This window comes from Mugil cephalus, chromosome 13 (genome assembly GCF_022458985.1).
Source record: "Mugil cephalus isolate CIBA_MC_2020 chromosome 13, CIBA_Mcephalus_1.1, whole genome shotgun sequence".
NCBI lineage: Eukaryota > Metazoa > Chordata > Actinopteri > Mugiliformes > Mugilidae > Mugil > Mugil cephalus.
Genome location: NC_061782.1, coordinates 15942958 through 15957715, shown reverse-complemented (window position 1 = coordinate 15957715; position 14758 = coordinate 15942958). Strand labels below are relative to the sequence as shown.

The following is a 14758-nucleotide window of genomic DNA, read 5'->3' as shown; positions in this document are numbered from 1 at the left end:
CACTCCCAGTAAAACTGGATTTCAGTTTTCAGTAACAACCTGGACATCCTCCTTTGTCAATATCGCATTTACTTTCCAGAAACCGGCTCTTCCAGTGAGTACTTTGTGTCTCTCAAAGCTGGAACTTGTTTGAATGTGTAAACCCACAACACGTAGACGGATGTTTATCTGTCAGTGGGCTACTTTTTTTTTTTTTTAAGCAGGTGTATGTTTTGGCATGGGTTTGATCTGTACTTCCTTGAAGCCAAGAAATTCCTCCATAATGTCCAGCAGGAGTTCAGCAAGTGATTACTTTTTTCTTTTCTCACATAGCTACAATGATAATATAAAGAGCCAAAGCCAAGGGGTCAGCCATTGACCCTGCAGTGTCAGTCTGGTATGTGCTCCTATTTAAATAAGAGTCTTTTCTCCCGAGACTGAATAGCTGGAGCTGTTCAAAGACCACTTAATGTTTACTAGGGCAATTTCAGCCTTGCTCTTAATCACATCAGTGTTGTCATTAAGCGTAAAAAAAAAAAGGTGATTCAGGTTTGCAATTCAAAGCTTCAAGGACATGAACTAAAAATTTAAAGTAGAATATAATTACAGCTGGGTTTGTTTAATGCTATTAAAACCCATTGGAGCGTTGCCAAATGTTAAAACTCAATTGTGCTAGGCTAAAGCCGCAGTGAGTTTTCTAAGGTACCATACTTCATTCTCTACATAATTCAGAGGACAAAAGACAGGACTGCACCTGTGTGGGGGTGTGACATTAATGAGAGCAGATTAAGACTTGGTTCCCAATAACAAAAGTACATTTTCATCAAGCTATAAAAGGATCGTTTGTGTGCGGTGTTTGTAAGTGATTTTTAACCCCTTTTGACATTTAAATATATATCCACTGCTATTAGCTAACGGTTTCTAAGCTGCAGTACTTTAAACTAACCATTTCAACATTTAGCTCTTAGCTGGAGATTTTAATAATTTAACCATTACTTTCACTAACAGTTTATATGGTCCATTACTTTCAGCAATTTGACCATTTGTTCATTTAATTTAGGCAACCGTTTCAATCATTTATACATTTCTAAAAGCTATTTAGCCATTACTTTCACCACCTAGTCATCAATTAACCATTTCTCCTAGTTATTTTGACAATTTATTCCTAATTTTAGCTATTTAATAATTTACCAATCACTTTTGACTTTCAACTAGTCTAACTTTTATCCTTTTATCCATGTCATTAGGTTTAAATTTGTTAGCCATTTATTTCAAAATGTATCTCTTAAGTTATGCCATTTCAACCATTTATTCATCACTCTTAGCAGTTAGCCATCCTAGCTAGGCATTATATTTTACCTCTTCCTTTTGACTAAGAACTAGAACTTTTTTAGGGATTTCAACCATTCAGAATTATTACTTTTCGCTTATTATTTGACACATCTAGACATCACGGTGTTTCAACTTGGTTTCACGTTGGTTAAGCTCTCAGCTCTCAGTTTCTCCAAATACCCGTTGGCAACACTAGCAGTACCCCCTGGGGAACACGCAGCCATGCTATGAATGCTAGTGTACAAACATGAACGCGTATTATTGGATAGGGAAGATAAATATAGCGTGCGGTGCATTTCAAGCTGTATAATCTCACTGTGTGACTCAAGGATTTTCTTTTTTGTCAAATGTGTGAAATTCTATCCCAGACTCCTTCGAGACTAAACCCAGGAAGAGGTCATACATATTTATTTGGCTAACATCTTTATCTTTCTCTGTTTTGTCTTCTTTTATCTTTTGTATATCTGTCTTTGTCAATAGACTTTCTAATGTTACTATTCCCCTCACAGCTTGTTTTGACTGCTGTGCCACTCTCAAAAACAGAAACTATGAACTGCAGGAAGCCATAATAGCAAGAATAGAAATTATCTCTTGTATCCTAAAGTCAGTTAACTTTGCCTTGAAGATGATAAGGCTGCTAATAATAAGAGCCTCATGTCTGGTTGTGGACACTCTTGACTGAGGAAGTAATTAAGTTCAAGCCGTTTATCAGCGGCTGGCCGGAGATGTGCTGTCTTTGTGTGATAAAGAGGAGCTAGTGAGGTATGCCCTTTCCCTCAAGTGTCCACCCCACCCTATTTTTCATCCGATCTTCCCCCGTCACACTCTCCTTCTCCGTCCACTTCTCGTAGGGGAAGCCCAAAGCGGGTCGAGACTGAGAGCCACCATGTCACTCATCCCTCAGCCCTGCTCGCCTCAGATGTCCAATCAGGCTAAATTTAACTCGTCGTAAGAGGGCCGTGTTAAATTTGGCAGTGTCCCTAAGCGTGCCATGATGCAGATCAGACTGCGTGCATGGAAAGCATGCTCTCTTCATGTTTTCTTTTTCTGCAGTGATGTTCCCATGTGGCTGCTATTTTACAGTGAGCAGAATCAGCGTAGGACGCGCTATTTGTGGCAAGGCTGTGCAGCAAGGGGAGGCGCATGATGCGGTTTTTCACAGTCGGAAAAAAAACAAAAAAAAAAAACAACTGATTTCAGCATGCAGGCGCATAACTGAAGATGTTAACAGTATACAGAGGTGCATTAAGTCATTCCTGCTGAGACAGTTTGTTATGTAAACACCTAGGATTCGTGGTGGTTCATTACAGCTCTTTGTATACTGTACACAGTCCCAGACAAAGACTGAATGTAAACTGGCTTCATTATGGAGTAGCATTTTTAAAACTAGCTTATAGTACTTATGAAAACAAGGATAACAAATTTGTGACTCATTATCTCAGGGCTCTGAGTTACAGACAGAGATGGGATCTCTTATCCTTCTCTGTTACATAAAACTGTTATGTCTTGTTTTACTGTGATGTAGCTACTGGCCTGCAGCTAGAGTATGTCTCTACTTAAAAGTCGTGATGTGTTTCTAAACATGTACACATTGACGTATTTGTTCATATTGGTGAAGTACAAACCTTGGTACAGAGAGTGCTTCACTAATGAATATGTTACAAAGCAGAGAAGCCGGAAGCCACCACTTGTTTACAGTGGCAGGTATGATGAATGAACAGCGCACAGACAGAGAATATAAAACAAACCAGAGTTGAACATGGCAATTTGCAGAATTGTAAGTGGGTACATAAATTAAATTTAGTCCTCCTGACACTTTTTCGGGCCTGCAAAGGCTGCAAAACGATTCGTTTTTTGGGGATTGCGTTCGCCACCGTGTAAATAAAGTTATGATGTTATCTAAGTAGAAATCATTACAGAACACATAAAGGCATTGTGAGTTAATTCAAAACACCGCAAACATTTACATAACACTGCTGTGTGTGTTTTTTTTTCTTTCCACAGACAGTGAGATGGTTCCCCTGGACTGCCTGCGTCCTCGTTCTTTCGCTGCCGCCCACCGGGCCTGCATTCAGCGTAACGGCGATGACCCTCGCCTTTCCATCAGCCTGTGTGACCTGAGCCTGCAGCAGCAAGAGATGCATCTGGAGGAGGAGGAAGAGGAGGAAGAGGAGCAGCTACAGCCTTTGAGCTCTGCCTCCTGCCATGTGCCCCAAAACTCTCAGAACTCACAGCAATGCTCGCTACTGCCAAGCCATTTGGACACTGATCTGCACTTTCACTCGGTGCACGGCATCCATGTTACCGTGCTGGATAAGCACACGGTGGCGCGGCTGGATCACCGCGGCGACGAGAGAACCCTGGTGTTCACCAGCCGGCCGATGCGCTGCTCAGAGACTGTATTTGTGAAGGTGAAGGCAGGCGCCACGCGACCCGGGTCCCTTTCCTACGGCGTGACATCCTGCGACCCGGCCACCCTGAGGCCCAGCGATCTCCCGTCCAACCCAGAGTCCCTGGTTGACCGCAAAGAATTCTGGGCCGTGTGTCGGGTGGCAGTGCCACTCCACAGCGGAGATATACTCGGCTTCGTGGTGAACGCAGAAGGAGAGGTTATGATGAGCCATAATGGAGTCAGTGCAGGGATGCAGCTGTGTGTTGATAACTCCAGGCCTCTCTGGATGTTCTACGGTCTGCACGGCACCATCACACAACTCAGGATTTTAGGTATATTCACTAATCTTTTTTTTTTTTTACAAACGGCATCTTTTCACCGTATGTCAGCTTCCTCAAAGAGGCGGGTTGAAATGAGAAAACATGTTTTCAAATATGAATAACCGAGAAATAGCTACAAATTCAAAATGCTTTCCTGCGTGGCTGTTACTATTCCCTCGGAAAAGATAATTGAAATGAACTTCATTCATTTCATCAGGTGAAGCTCATGTCTTGGGACTGAGCTGAAGCTAGGATTTTAACCAAATGCCAAGATTTTTGTAAAGATGGAAAGTTTCTTATTAGAAGTGGGTTTAGAAATGCTCGGAATATTTAATTAAACCGTCGTTCTAGGAATTCAAACAGATCTTTACAGGGTGTCATTTGTAACTTTCCATTCAGAAGTTAATGCAGTCTGTGATCCCTGAATGACCTTCGGAGACTGAATTCCCACTCAGCCGAGTCATGAAATAGTTTCCCCCTCCTTTCGCCGTCTGGGCTGCTCGCTGACTTTTTATCAACTCATATATCGCTCGGGAATTTACATTCAGCCCCCGCGATTTGCATATGAATGTTGACTTCGGTTGAACAGAATTTCAGTCAGCTCGGCCTCGTTCCAGCAGATTTCACAGAACGATACGGCGACATTACCTGAAGTTAAATCGTGCCGGCTGTTGAGGTGCCTGGATGTGGAGCTACATGCACAATTTAGGACAAAGAAAACTCTAACAAAATAAGAGCACATAATGCCAAAACAAGGTCTGCAGCTATTAAACGAGCAGCTGTGGTTAAAAGTATGTACGTTTTCTCTGGAGAATAATTTTGGGATATTGTGACCGTAAACATTTAGTGCCGTTTTCTATTTTGTGTCATTTATCTAAAAGAGATTTAATCGCTTCGAGGCTCCACCCAGTATCTTTTATTTAGTAAGACAATATCAAGGGTCAGTTTTATTTGATGTCAGCTGAAGTGCAAGTCTCATTTAAGTTTGAAATATTCAGTAGACTTCTTCAGTTTTAAATGTCTTGCACTAAGAGGTTTTAAAATTCTCAGGTTTTTTTTTCATAAGATAGAGCTTTGGCATTACTTAGTGTGTTTTGATGTGCCTCTGAAAATACTGCAGAGCACAAATGTGAGCTCTTTTGAATTGTTTCTCGCCGCTGCAGATGAAAACATTAAAATAATTCTTTACAAAACAGTCTTCCTCCAACACAGCTGTAATGAATCTATTACAGCGAGACAGACTTCTTTTCACAGGAAATCCATAATTTGAGATAAACTTCACATGTGCAATGGTTGGTTAGAAGTCGTGTAATTTTCCTTCATAATTCATTTCTGGATTCTCTCCTCTCCTCTCTTTCATGTAGTCAGTCAGACCAGGAACTGAGGAGGTTATTTCTGTCCTGCGTGGGCTCCCAGCAGCCAGCATTATGTATCAGGAGGGGGCCCATGATAGCTCCTTATGATGCCCTCCATATGCATTATTAAAATGTAATTGCATCGAGATTTGAGACGCTGGGTTTTCCACCCACAGCCAGTTCCCATAGCGCCGGTTTCTCCACTCGTCTCTGCCCCTTCCTCTTTTCCTCGTGCATTTTCTCCCTCTTTTCCCCCTCGCCCTGATTCTTTGGGGTATGAGCGTTCTTTGAGTCATTACCCACTCCAGCTGTGGGGGGTGCGTTTGTGACGTCTCCGCTCACCCACTCGCTGCAGCCGCACGCCACGTGTTGCCATGGAAACATTTAGCCACTGAGGCAAGTGACAGTTTGTCATGGCTGGGTGTTGTCAAGCCTGTGAAGTGGAACAGATGGGAGTCTGTTGCTCTCACATGGTCATTTTGTCCGTGTTATATTAGAAACCGAGATTTTATCATTTCATGGCCTGGAGCAGTCGCGTATATTTCCTCACGGCTGAGGGTTCGGATGTTCGTTTCTGCGTGTGCTCAGCTGTAAATTCGAAGCCGCTCTAATTTACATTTTCTTATTAAGTGATCTAAAAGCTGTGCGTCTATGAATGCGAAAGGGATCCTCGTTAGTGACAAGCCGGTAGAGAGAGGGAGAGTCTGTGCCGTGCTGTTGGTGTTGTCTGCAGGCGTTCTTGCCCTTACCATTAAGGTACAGAAGCCTGTATGCAGCCTAAGGCCAAAATGCATTTCCTTACCCAAGTATCTCGGTGGCCAGACAAGCACAAGTGATTCTCATTTTGGTGGTCATGCACACCACCTACTTGACGTGGTAGACATTTATTCGCTCCAACTCCAACATGAGCTCCTCGGTTCAAGTCACCATTGTTTGGAGTAGATGACGATGATGATACAGCTGCATAGAAATCACATCAGCCAGATAGATAGATAGATAGATAGATAGATAGATAGATAGATAGATAGATAGATAGATAGATAGATCTTTATTGTCAATGTACAAGTACAGTGAAGTGCAGATGGAGCAAACCCATCATATGCCCAGGGTCCAAAAACTAAAAATAGAAATACTCAGATAAACTTAAAACTTAAAATAGACTTAAAAATAATATTTACAAATGTACACAAAAGACTGGCGTACACTCACTGCGCCACTTGTGTTTGGGGTGAACTGGTGGCACGACAGTAAGAGAAGACTATTCAGAGAGACTGCAGTAAGAAAATCAAGCTGACGCGATAGAAAAAAAAAAAAAAAAAAGGGGAGTTGGGTAACTATATCCCGTTCCAAAGAGCACACAAAAATATCAGCTAGCTAATACATTGAGTATTTAAACCAGCTGCAAAACAGCAAGACGCTTGCCTCCAGAAGTCGGCGGACGGCGTAACGGAAGCACAGGCATTTGGCAGATAAATGCTAATGTTGCTCCATAACTGCTGGGTGTGGAGATAAACATCTATTTGCCATGTGAATTTAGAAGGTGATATATCTCTATATTTAATAAACAAATGTTGAAAGCTACCGTACACATGCTCGACCACTAATAAGTCTTGCGGACTGCCAGCATTGCTAAAGACCAACATACTCGTGGCCCCACAGCCTGCAGTAAATTCATAATAGAAGAAAAGATGGAATGGCACCCTTGATTAAAGGATACATGAATAGACAAAAAGGTTATCCATTCTGCCTTATTCGCCTTCGCCAAGACGTTAAGTCAAAGCCAGGCTGCCACGCAGATCAGTTTAAGTAGATAATGGAAGGCTGTGTGGATGCTACTATATACTCTATCCGTGCTAAAATATAAGTAATGAATAAATAGATGACTCTGAAAAGACTGCGTCTCAGCAAAATGGTCTGATCATCAATCCCCAGCCGTAACCTTAAATGCAAACCAATTATGGAAAGGTTTAAAAGTGGATTTCCACGGCCTGTGTTCATGCAGACTTTGCTTCATCCGCTTTTTTTTTTTAGACTTGTTGCATGACTAAAAAGCTACTATGATTTGTTTATGCAGGCTGAAACCGAAGACTGTAGCAGATCAAGGGGTCCAAGAGCAATGGATCAGAGCACGTAGCTGGAGTTATGCAACAAACTGTGTACATTTTTCTGCTAACAACAGACCGCATTTTTGTCTTTTAAGTTTACAGTACTTCGCATTTTCTGCAATTTTTCACCATCTGCGTTTTTTTTTTCAGCCATCCATCCACTCTAGATTGTCATTGTAGGACAATTTGGATAAGCAAATTGTGGCAAAAGGGGTAAACCACCGATATTGGATAATTTGACACATGGAGGAATGGCGGGGCCAAGTAAGCGATCAGCTGGACTGTGTTGCAGTATTCCTCGCATGGTCAGTTGAAGGACAGAGTGTAAACAACAATGCTGAATGCCTGGCGGGCAGACTAGATCAAAATTTGTCTGTGTGTGGAATCAGGGTCAGTATTCTTGTCTGTGAGGAGAGATGAGCTGCCAATATTAGAACGGATGCCAGAGCTGATGGTTACGGGGTGCGGTTGGGGACGGATCATACGGGACAGACAACAGATAGTCTGTGGAAGTGTTTTGTATCCTACCCAGAGGGATCATGGGCTCATGAAGGAGGAAGGAAAGGGGGCACTGCGTCAGCTCATAGGCACGACTCAATCGCACGCACCCACACAGAGACACTGTGTGCTAACAAGTCATCTGCTTGGTAATAGAGCAGATTTACTGTGTAGCAGAAGGAGTAACGAACCGAGGAGACATTTACTCTTCTACATTTCGCTAATCATCAGCTCTGTGTCTCCTCTGTGTCTCCAGGCTCATCTCTGCACCCAGACCTTCGAGGCCCATCGGTGCCCAGCTCCCCATCGTGTACGCCCAACACCCCCACAATGCTTTGCAGCGGCAACTCCGAGTCCAACCTCAACACGTCACTGAACATCAACCTCAATTCAAGCCTCAATTCCAACTACCACACGCTATTTTCGTCATCCACAGGTTTGTCTAAGCACACACGTCTTCTTTCTATTCTCTTGTTGAAATATTGCCTCTTACTCTCTGTCTTTACCATATCAGTCAGTCGCCACAGTTCAGAACATACTGTATATCTGATAGAAAGTGGTCTGGAATTCCAGTATTTACACTCGCCTTCTTGTTTTGTTTCCACATTTTGCTTCTAAATTTATCTTTTTTTTGTTTTGTTTTGTTCTGGTTTATGGAATTTAAATGTATTAAAATGCCGGCATGCAGGACAGCAATAAAACAGCCAGCAGCGCACAAACACGGACTGAACAGCAGCCAGACATCAATTCACGATATGCATGTTAGTGCATGAAGCAAATATTTACCCTGGCGATGTGAAGCAGTGACAACATCGCTGCAGTCCCAAGCTGCAGATACTGTGACAGGAAAACTCCTAACGGATAATGGCGGCAGTGGGAGGGATGATTGAAGTGCAAACACAATTACTCTTGCATGAATTTGTCCTGAAGTTTCATTAGCAGTGGGCAGAGCATTGACAACACAAATATAAAGTGCATTGCATATATGTTGAAGAGAGTGGGTGTTGCAGATCATCTGTAGCTGTCTGCCTTGACTAGCTGGAAGGTTTCTTATATATTTTTTTTTTTAGCATTTGTTTCTTTTATTTCTGTTTCACATCACATCTCTCTAATGCTTTTTCTCTCGTCACCCAAGGTACAACCCCGAGTTCTCCATTCTCCAGCCATCCAGAATCCCCTACCTTTCCACCCTGCTCCGGCTCGTGGGGAGACGAATGCACCATTTGCTACGAGAACGTGGTGGACACAGTCCTCTACGCCTGTGGCCACATGTGTCTCTGCTACGCCTGCGGCCTCAAACTCAAGAAGATGGCCAACGCGTGCTGCCCCATCTGCAGAAGGACAATCAAAGATATTATCAAGACCTACAGGAGCACGTAGGCTTCTGCTAGACATTATGAAAGCCATGTAAAAGACTTTGTAAAGACACAGCACAAGTTGGAAAAAAAAGAAAAAAAAGCCCTGCTTGTTTGTGTGTGTAATCTGGCTCAGGTACTCTACAGCAGGATTTTAAACTCCATCATCAAAACATTTTAATTATGTTGGAAAGCTCAGCGTGGTTCCAATGAGATTCATGAGAGACCATCAAAAATACAGTATGATCAAGGATGTGCTACCGCACAACAACACACCTTGACCCACTTCAGTTGGAGAGAAAAAGTAATCTTAAGAGGCATCTGTCCTACTTCCTCCAGAGCGAACCTTCATTCTGCTGGTGATAGCGTCGCTGCTAGCTAGTTTTGGAGGTAAAATTGCCCGGGGGGGAGGAGGGGGGGGGGACAAGGACAATAAATCAGCGGTTTCACCAGCTGCTCCTCCAATGCTTGTCAGGGAGCATTGGCTCAAAGTGTTGTCTAACAAGGAGAAACAATTCTCTTCTAAATCTGTGAGAAAATCAAGACTAGATAGTTTCATTTGGGCTTTACAGAAGGTTTCCACATGCTGGTGAGAGGAATGAGTAAAACGACAAAAACAAAAAAGAGCTCCTCTAGCAATAATACGCAGTAACATTACTAAACGTAAAGGGTAAAGAAATCCTTAAAGGAACTCTTGTGTAATCAGTCAAGTGCTTCGCTGCATATCTCACCACCTGCTGTGCTTCTGTGAACTTCAGGCAGACTGTGCAAAGTGTTGTCACCATAGAAGGTCACGCTCGCCGTGATGGAAGATGTAAATCAGTGAGGAGCGAGGAAGGAGGAGAGAGGATGTTGTATGTTTGGGATAGGGACAGGAGAGGAAGGGGTGCCTTAGCTGTGAGGAAAGTGTTTGCTCAGATGGATCAGACGTTCGTATGAAAGCCTGTAAACGTTTGGGACTTGCCTGTCCCGCTTTCTTGGTAAGCCGTCCCCGCCATCTCTGGCTGCACAGTGAGCCCACTGGATGCTGTAATTGCACAAAAGTCATCCAAATAAACACTGGTGGGCAGTGAAGTATTTTTAAAACGCTGAAAGAGCACACGGAGATGACGAATCAGCCTCTTCATCTCTGCAAGAAACCCATGAAATCACTTAAAAAAAAGAAAAAAGGTGGCTCTGCTTACTTCAGGTTACACACTTGTCTTTTGTATGTATATCAAATTAAAACATAAATATTTGCTTTCAGTGATGACGTATTCATGTGCATCGTGCCCTCATGTGGAGAAAGGTTCACGTGTGTGCAGTCAGTGACAAGGAAGTAGCTTGTAATTGTTCGACATTGTGAGAATGTCATTTGCATATCAGTTTCTGAGTGCTGCTCTCCGTTAGTAAAAGTAAACTCCAAGGCCATTTTCATTTGACTAATCCCACGCAGTATGTACCGGTCTGAATTTTTTAGGAAATACATGATACTTCAGGTGTTACCTTGGCCTTGCTGAAACATTACTTAGTCATTTTTCTTTAAAGTAGTAAGTGCTGGTTTGTTTTCAAGGTGTTGAAGCTTGTCATCTCGTCACTGTGGAGGAAAATAATTGCAGTCATGTTGTATAACTGTAAATCTGAATGACGGTTAAGTTTTCTAGTGTGCCTTTTAAAGTCTGGACAAATGTACTGGTGTGTTTGGCTCCTCACTGTGAAAACGAGGAGGGATACTGAGGTTAATATTCATCTTAAAGCCACTTTTTCTTAGCTATTGTGTCTCTCACGTGAACAGGTGTAACAAGACAACCTGGTTTAGAAGCAAACACTTCAGTGTGCTTAATATCAGTGTGCATATTTAGATCAGATGTTTAAATATCGCCTTGTCGCCTCTGTCACTGCATTGCATAATACTGGAATTTTGTTGAGAGATGCTCAGCTTTTACATTTCTACCTGGTATTTGTTTTGTTTTTCTTCCTGACCAAATATGACCTAGAAGAAAGAAAAATTAAAGAAAAAAAAAACATTGTGGAACATTTTTATTAGAACTAAATGGTATTGAGGAGTGTAATATTAACTGTACATTAGGAGGTTTATTTATTTTTATCAATGCTACTATTAAGAATTGTCACTGTGTGTTTCATATGTGTGGCTATAGTGTCCAAAATGTAAGAAATTGTTTATTTTATGGTTGTATAATCAAAGACAATAGAAAACTTTATTTCCCTAAAGGCTCTATGGTGGTGTCAGCTGATTTGAAAGAATAGTAGTTTGACATTTTTTTGGAAAGTGCTTGTTCACTTCGTGGTGGGGCCCTAGATGAGAGGATCAATACCACTCTCCAGTGGCTGCATGAAGCAAAGTACATTAACTCAAGCGCTGCAATCTTGGCACATGTGTCTTTCATTTGATTAATTCAGAAGGAAATAATCCCACAGGAGATTAAGACCTTGCACACGTCCAACATACTTTTCTAAAATACTAAAGTATCCAATGGAAGAAATGGATAAAAATGAATTCATCCTTGGCCCCTGCCTTTAAATGCTGCCTCCAAACAGTACAAATGCACCAGAACACAACACTAATAAAATGCATTCTGACATGTTAATACTTGTGGTTTCAGGGTGTTTGATCTCAATGATATTGGTGCATAACTTTAAGATATGGGTGCTATAACTGATATTTTTATCAAATGTATATATTGCCATTGCAGCTCCATTGGCTTAACAGCATCGTCAGCTAAAAATAATCCAGACATGTCCCTCGATAGCTGGCTTAGTGAATATCGGACTTAGCTTCAACGGGTCTGGGCAGGAACACGTCTTTAATTGAGTGACAAAGTTGCTCCATAACTTCTCGGTGGACAAATAGCAACTATTAGCTTATAATTTTGCCTCGCCACTTGAAAAGGTGATGGCGTGCCATTGTTTTCTTCACATCTTGTAACCAGCAACTTAAGCTACAGCTAGCAGCTGGCTAACTTAGTTCAGTATAAAGACTAGAAACCATAGCAACCGGCGCAAACTGCTAGCCTGCTCTGACAAAAGACTACACTAACAAACACTAAAAAACAATGACCTCATTTGGCACATAACCTTTTGTAAAATCTGCAGTTTAATATGTAAATTTTCAATATGTGACAGGGTTCATTGCTGGGCTTCAGTGCAGCTTGGCTAACTAGCTAGCCACTTCCGCACAAATGTGTGAATAGGTTCCATACTTTTATTTCCCAAATTGCCAAATGCTTGCTTTTATGCCATTTATTAAAATGTGGCATTAATTTGGCAAACAATGTCAAGTTAGCTTTGTTTACCTTTAGGTAAAACTATGTTTAACCCTACATGAACATATTTAATTGTGTTGTATTGAGTAGTTCCATAAAACCCTACACGTTTTTTTTGTTGAATTTCTTAAACGTGACCAAATATACTCAGTCCAAACTAAACAAAACCAGCAGTAGAGGAAGGTGAAGTGAAGATGGGCATTGTATTTTTGGATAGGAATATGGCTCATTACTGTTGCTGGGTTTAGGAGTTAAAAACATTCTTAGTTGTTTCTGAATTTGCTAATTATTTTCTGTTTGTTGAATAAAAATTGAGGTCTGGATCACTGGCTTCACTTTGTGTCTGTTTGTGTGTGTCTGATTTTAACATTTTCAGGTTTTACACACAGAGAAAAGTATATCTCCTGCATTTGACTGAAATTGCAATATAAAGTGTAAACTAATAATTTCAGTGTTGAAGTCGCTACTTTATTCCAAAATACACATTTTGCAAGTGTTTGATGATTGATTAACCTCTTATACGAGAGAAACCGGGCGAGAGTTTGAGAACAAAATGGCAGCCAGCCATCTCTGTGACGCCTCACACCCAACACAATCACTCTCCGCAGCAGTATACTTGACTAACATACTGCTATATACTATATGAATAACAAAGGCAAGGGCTTTTAGTAAACGGCTATAACTCAGAGAGAAACTGTTTAGAGCCGAGGTATGTAGACCTGGCCAGAGTGAACATCATCTGTTATTTACTACCCTGCAGGCCTGGCTCTAATGCAGCACTGTTTTATGCTGCACTCCAATAGGCACCAATACAGCCCATGACTTCCAGACATGAAACAGGCGGCAGTGACTGCCGTTCTTGGCCAAGTGTTCTCAGAGGTGAGGGGGAAATGCACCACCAGGGTCTGTGAAAGTGACATGAATACAGTATATCTCGCTGGTGTCTGTGTACACACAGACTTTCCACTCAGACCTCTCAGTGAACCTGGCTGACGGCCTTCTGGAGGCTTAAGGGCTTGGCAGACTTGTTTGAGTCGTGTTGTGGTATCTCTTCTAGACAGCTGTTTGGTCAAACACGCACACCATCTATTAAGGTATCACATTTGTATTCCAAAAAAGCACAACGCTATCATTTTTGAATTTTAACTAGACATCAGACAGTGTTTGTTCTTCTGTGGTAGCTGAGGCTTTAAGCTTTTGGCATTAAGTGTGATGTAAAATCTTTTTCTCTGTCCGGTTTGAAAGACAGACTACGAGTGCAGTTGTATTAAAAGGTACGACTTTGTATCACTGTTAAATACCAATTGAGTTGGTTTCACGCATCTAATTACACTGAAGACACAGGTGAAGGTTAGTGTGACACTTTGTTATGTGGACTGAGTGCTGCTGCCCTCCAGTGGCCACAAACGTGTCCAGCAACTTGTATGCGGAGAGGAAAACCAAGGACAAAGTCAGCAGCAATGTCTGATCAATAATGTATTCAGTGCATCTAATAGGAAATCTATTTCAATCAACCGTTTACCACTCAGAATGTTTGTGAAAGAGGTTATGATTACTTTTTTTACAGCAAAGAAACACTTAATTTTAACCTTACAAACCTTTTGCACTTTGAATCAGTATTTTCAGACTTTATTTCCTATTTTCTAATAATAGCAAAGATACATTTTAGAAAATAATTAAAGCCCTGGGCTTTCAAACACATTTTGCTTATCTCATCTAGTCGCACTTATTTAATGTCAACAATCAACTATTATGCTGTAGAGGTCTCTCACTATTTTAGGCAACAGGATTATAATATTTTACGTTTGTGTCATAATCTCACCTGCACATATTCCATTTCTTCTTCTTCTTCTGTCTTACCCCATGATTTATCATTGGAGTGCACGGAAAATTAAATACTCCAAACATGTAAATACACACACTTAACACTCAGTCAGCAGATAAAGCTGTTGTACAGATGATGAACAGACATTCACAATTCACTCCAAGCCAATGACTGTGGAGAGGAAGCAGCCAGCGGGATGGACACATTTCACATTAGATTCCTGTGGGCGATAAATCTGATTATCTTTCAGGCACCAAATCCAATATATCAGCAATGTGCAGCATCTGACACTGGAAAACTGCACCAGTGTTTTGATTTGGTGTCTTTCTGATTA

At 41.5% G+C, this 14758-nt stretch overlaps 1 protein-coding gene across 2 annotated transcripts in view; it reads left to right on the top strand.

Moving 5' to 3' along the window:
• Positions 1 to 12922, top strand: part of neurl1ab (neuralized E3 ubiquitin protein ligase 1Ab) — a 29863-nt gene extending 16941 nt beyond the window's left edge. For both annotated transcript variants that reach the window (XM_047603770.1, XM_047603769.1), the window contains 3 exons: positions 3316 to 4035; positions 8238 to 8417; positions 9117 to 12922. In XM_047603770.1, the coding sequence (XP_047459726.1) occupies positions 3316 to 4035; positions 8238 to 8417; positions 9117 to 9361 (1145 nt within the window). In that variant the 3' untranslated portion in view covers positions 9362 to 12922. The remainder of the gene's footprint in view (positions 1 to 3315; positions 4036 to 8237; positions 8418 to 9116) is intronic.
• Positions 12923 to 14758: the final 1836 nt, after the last annotated feature.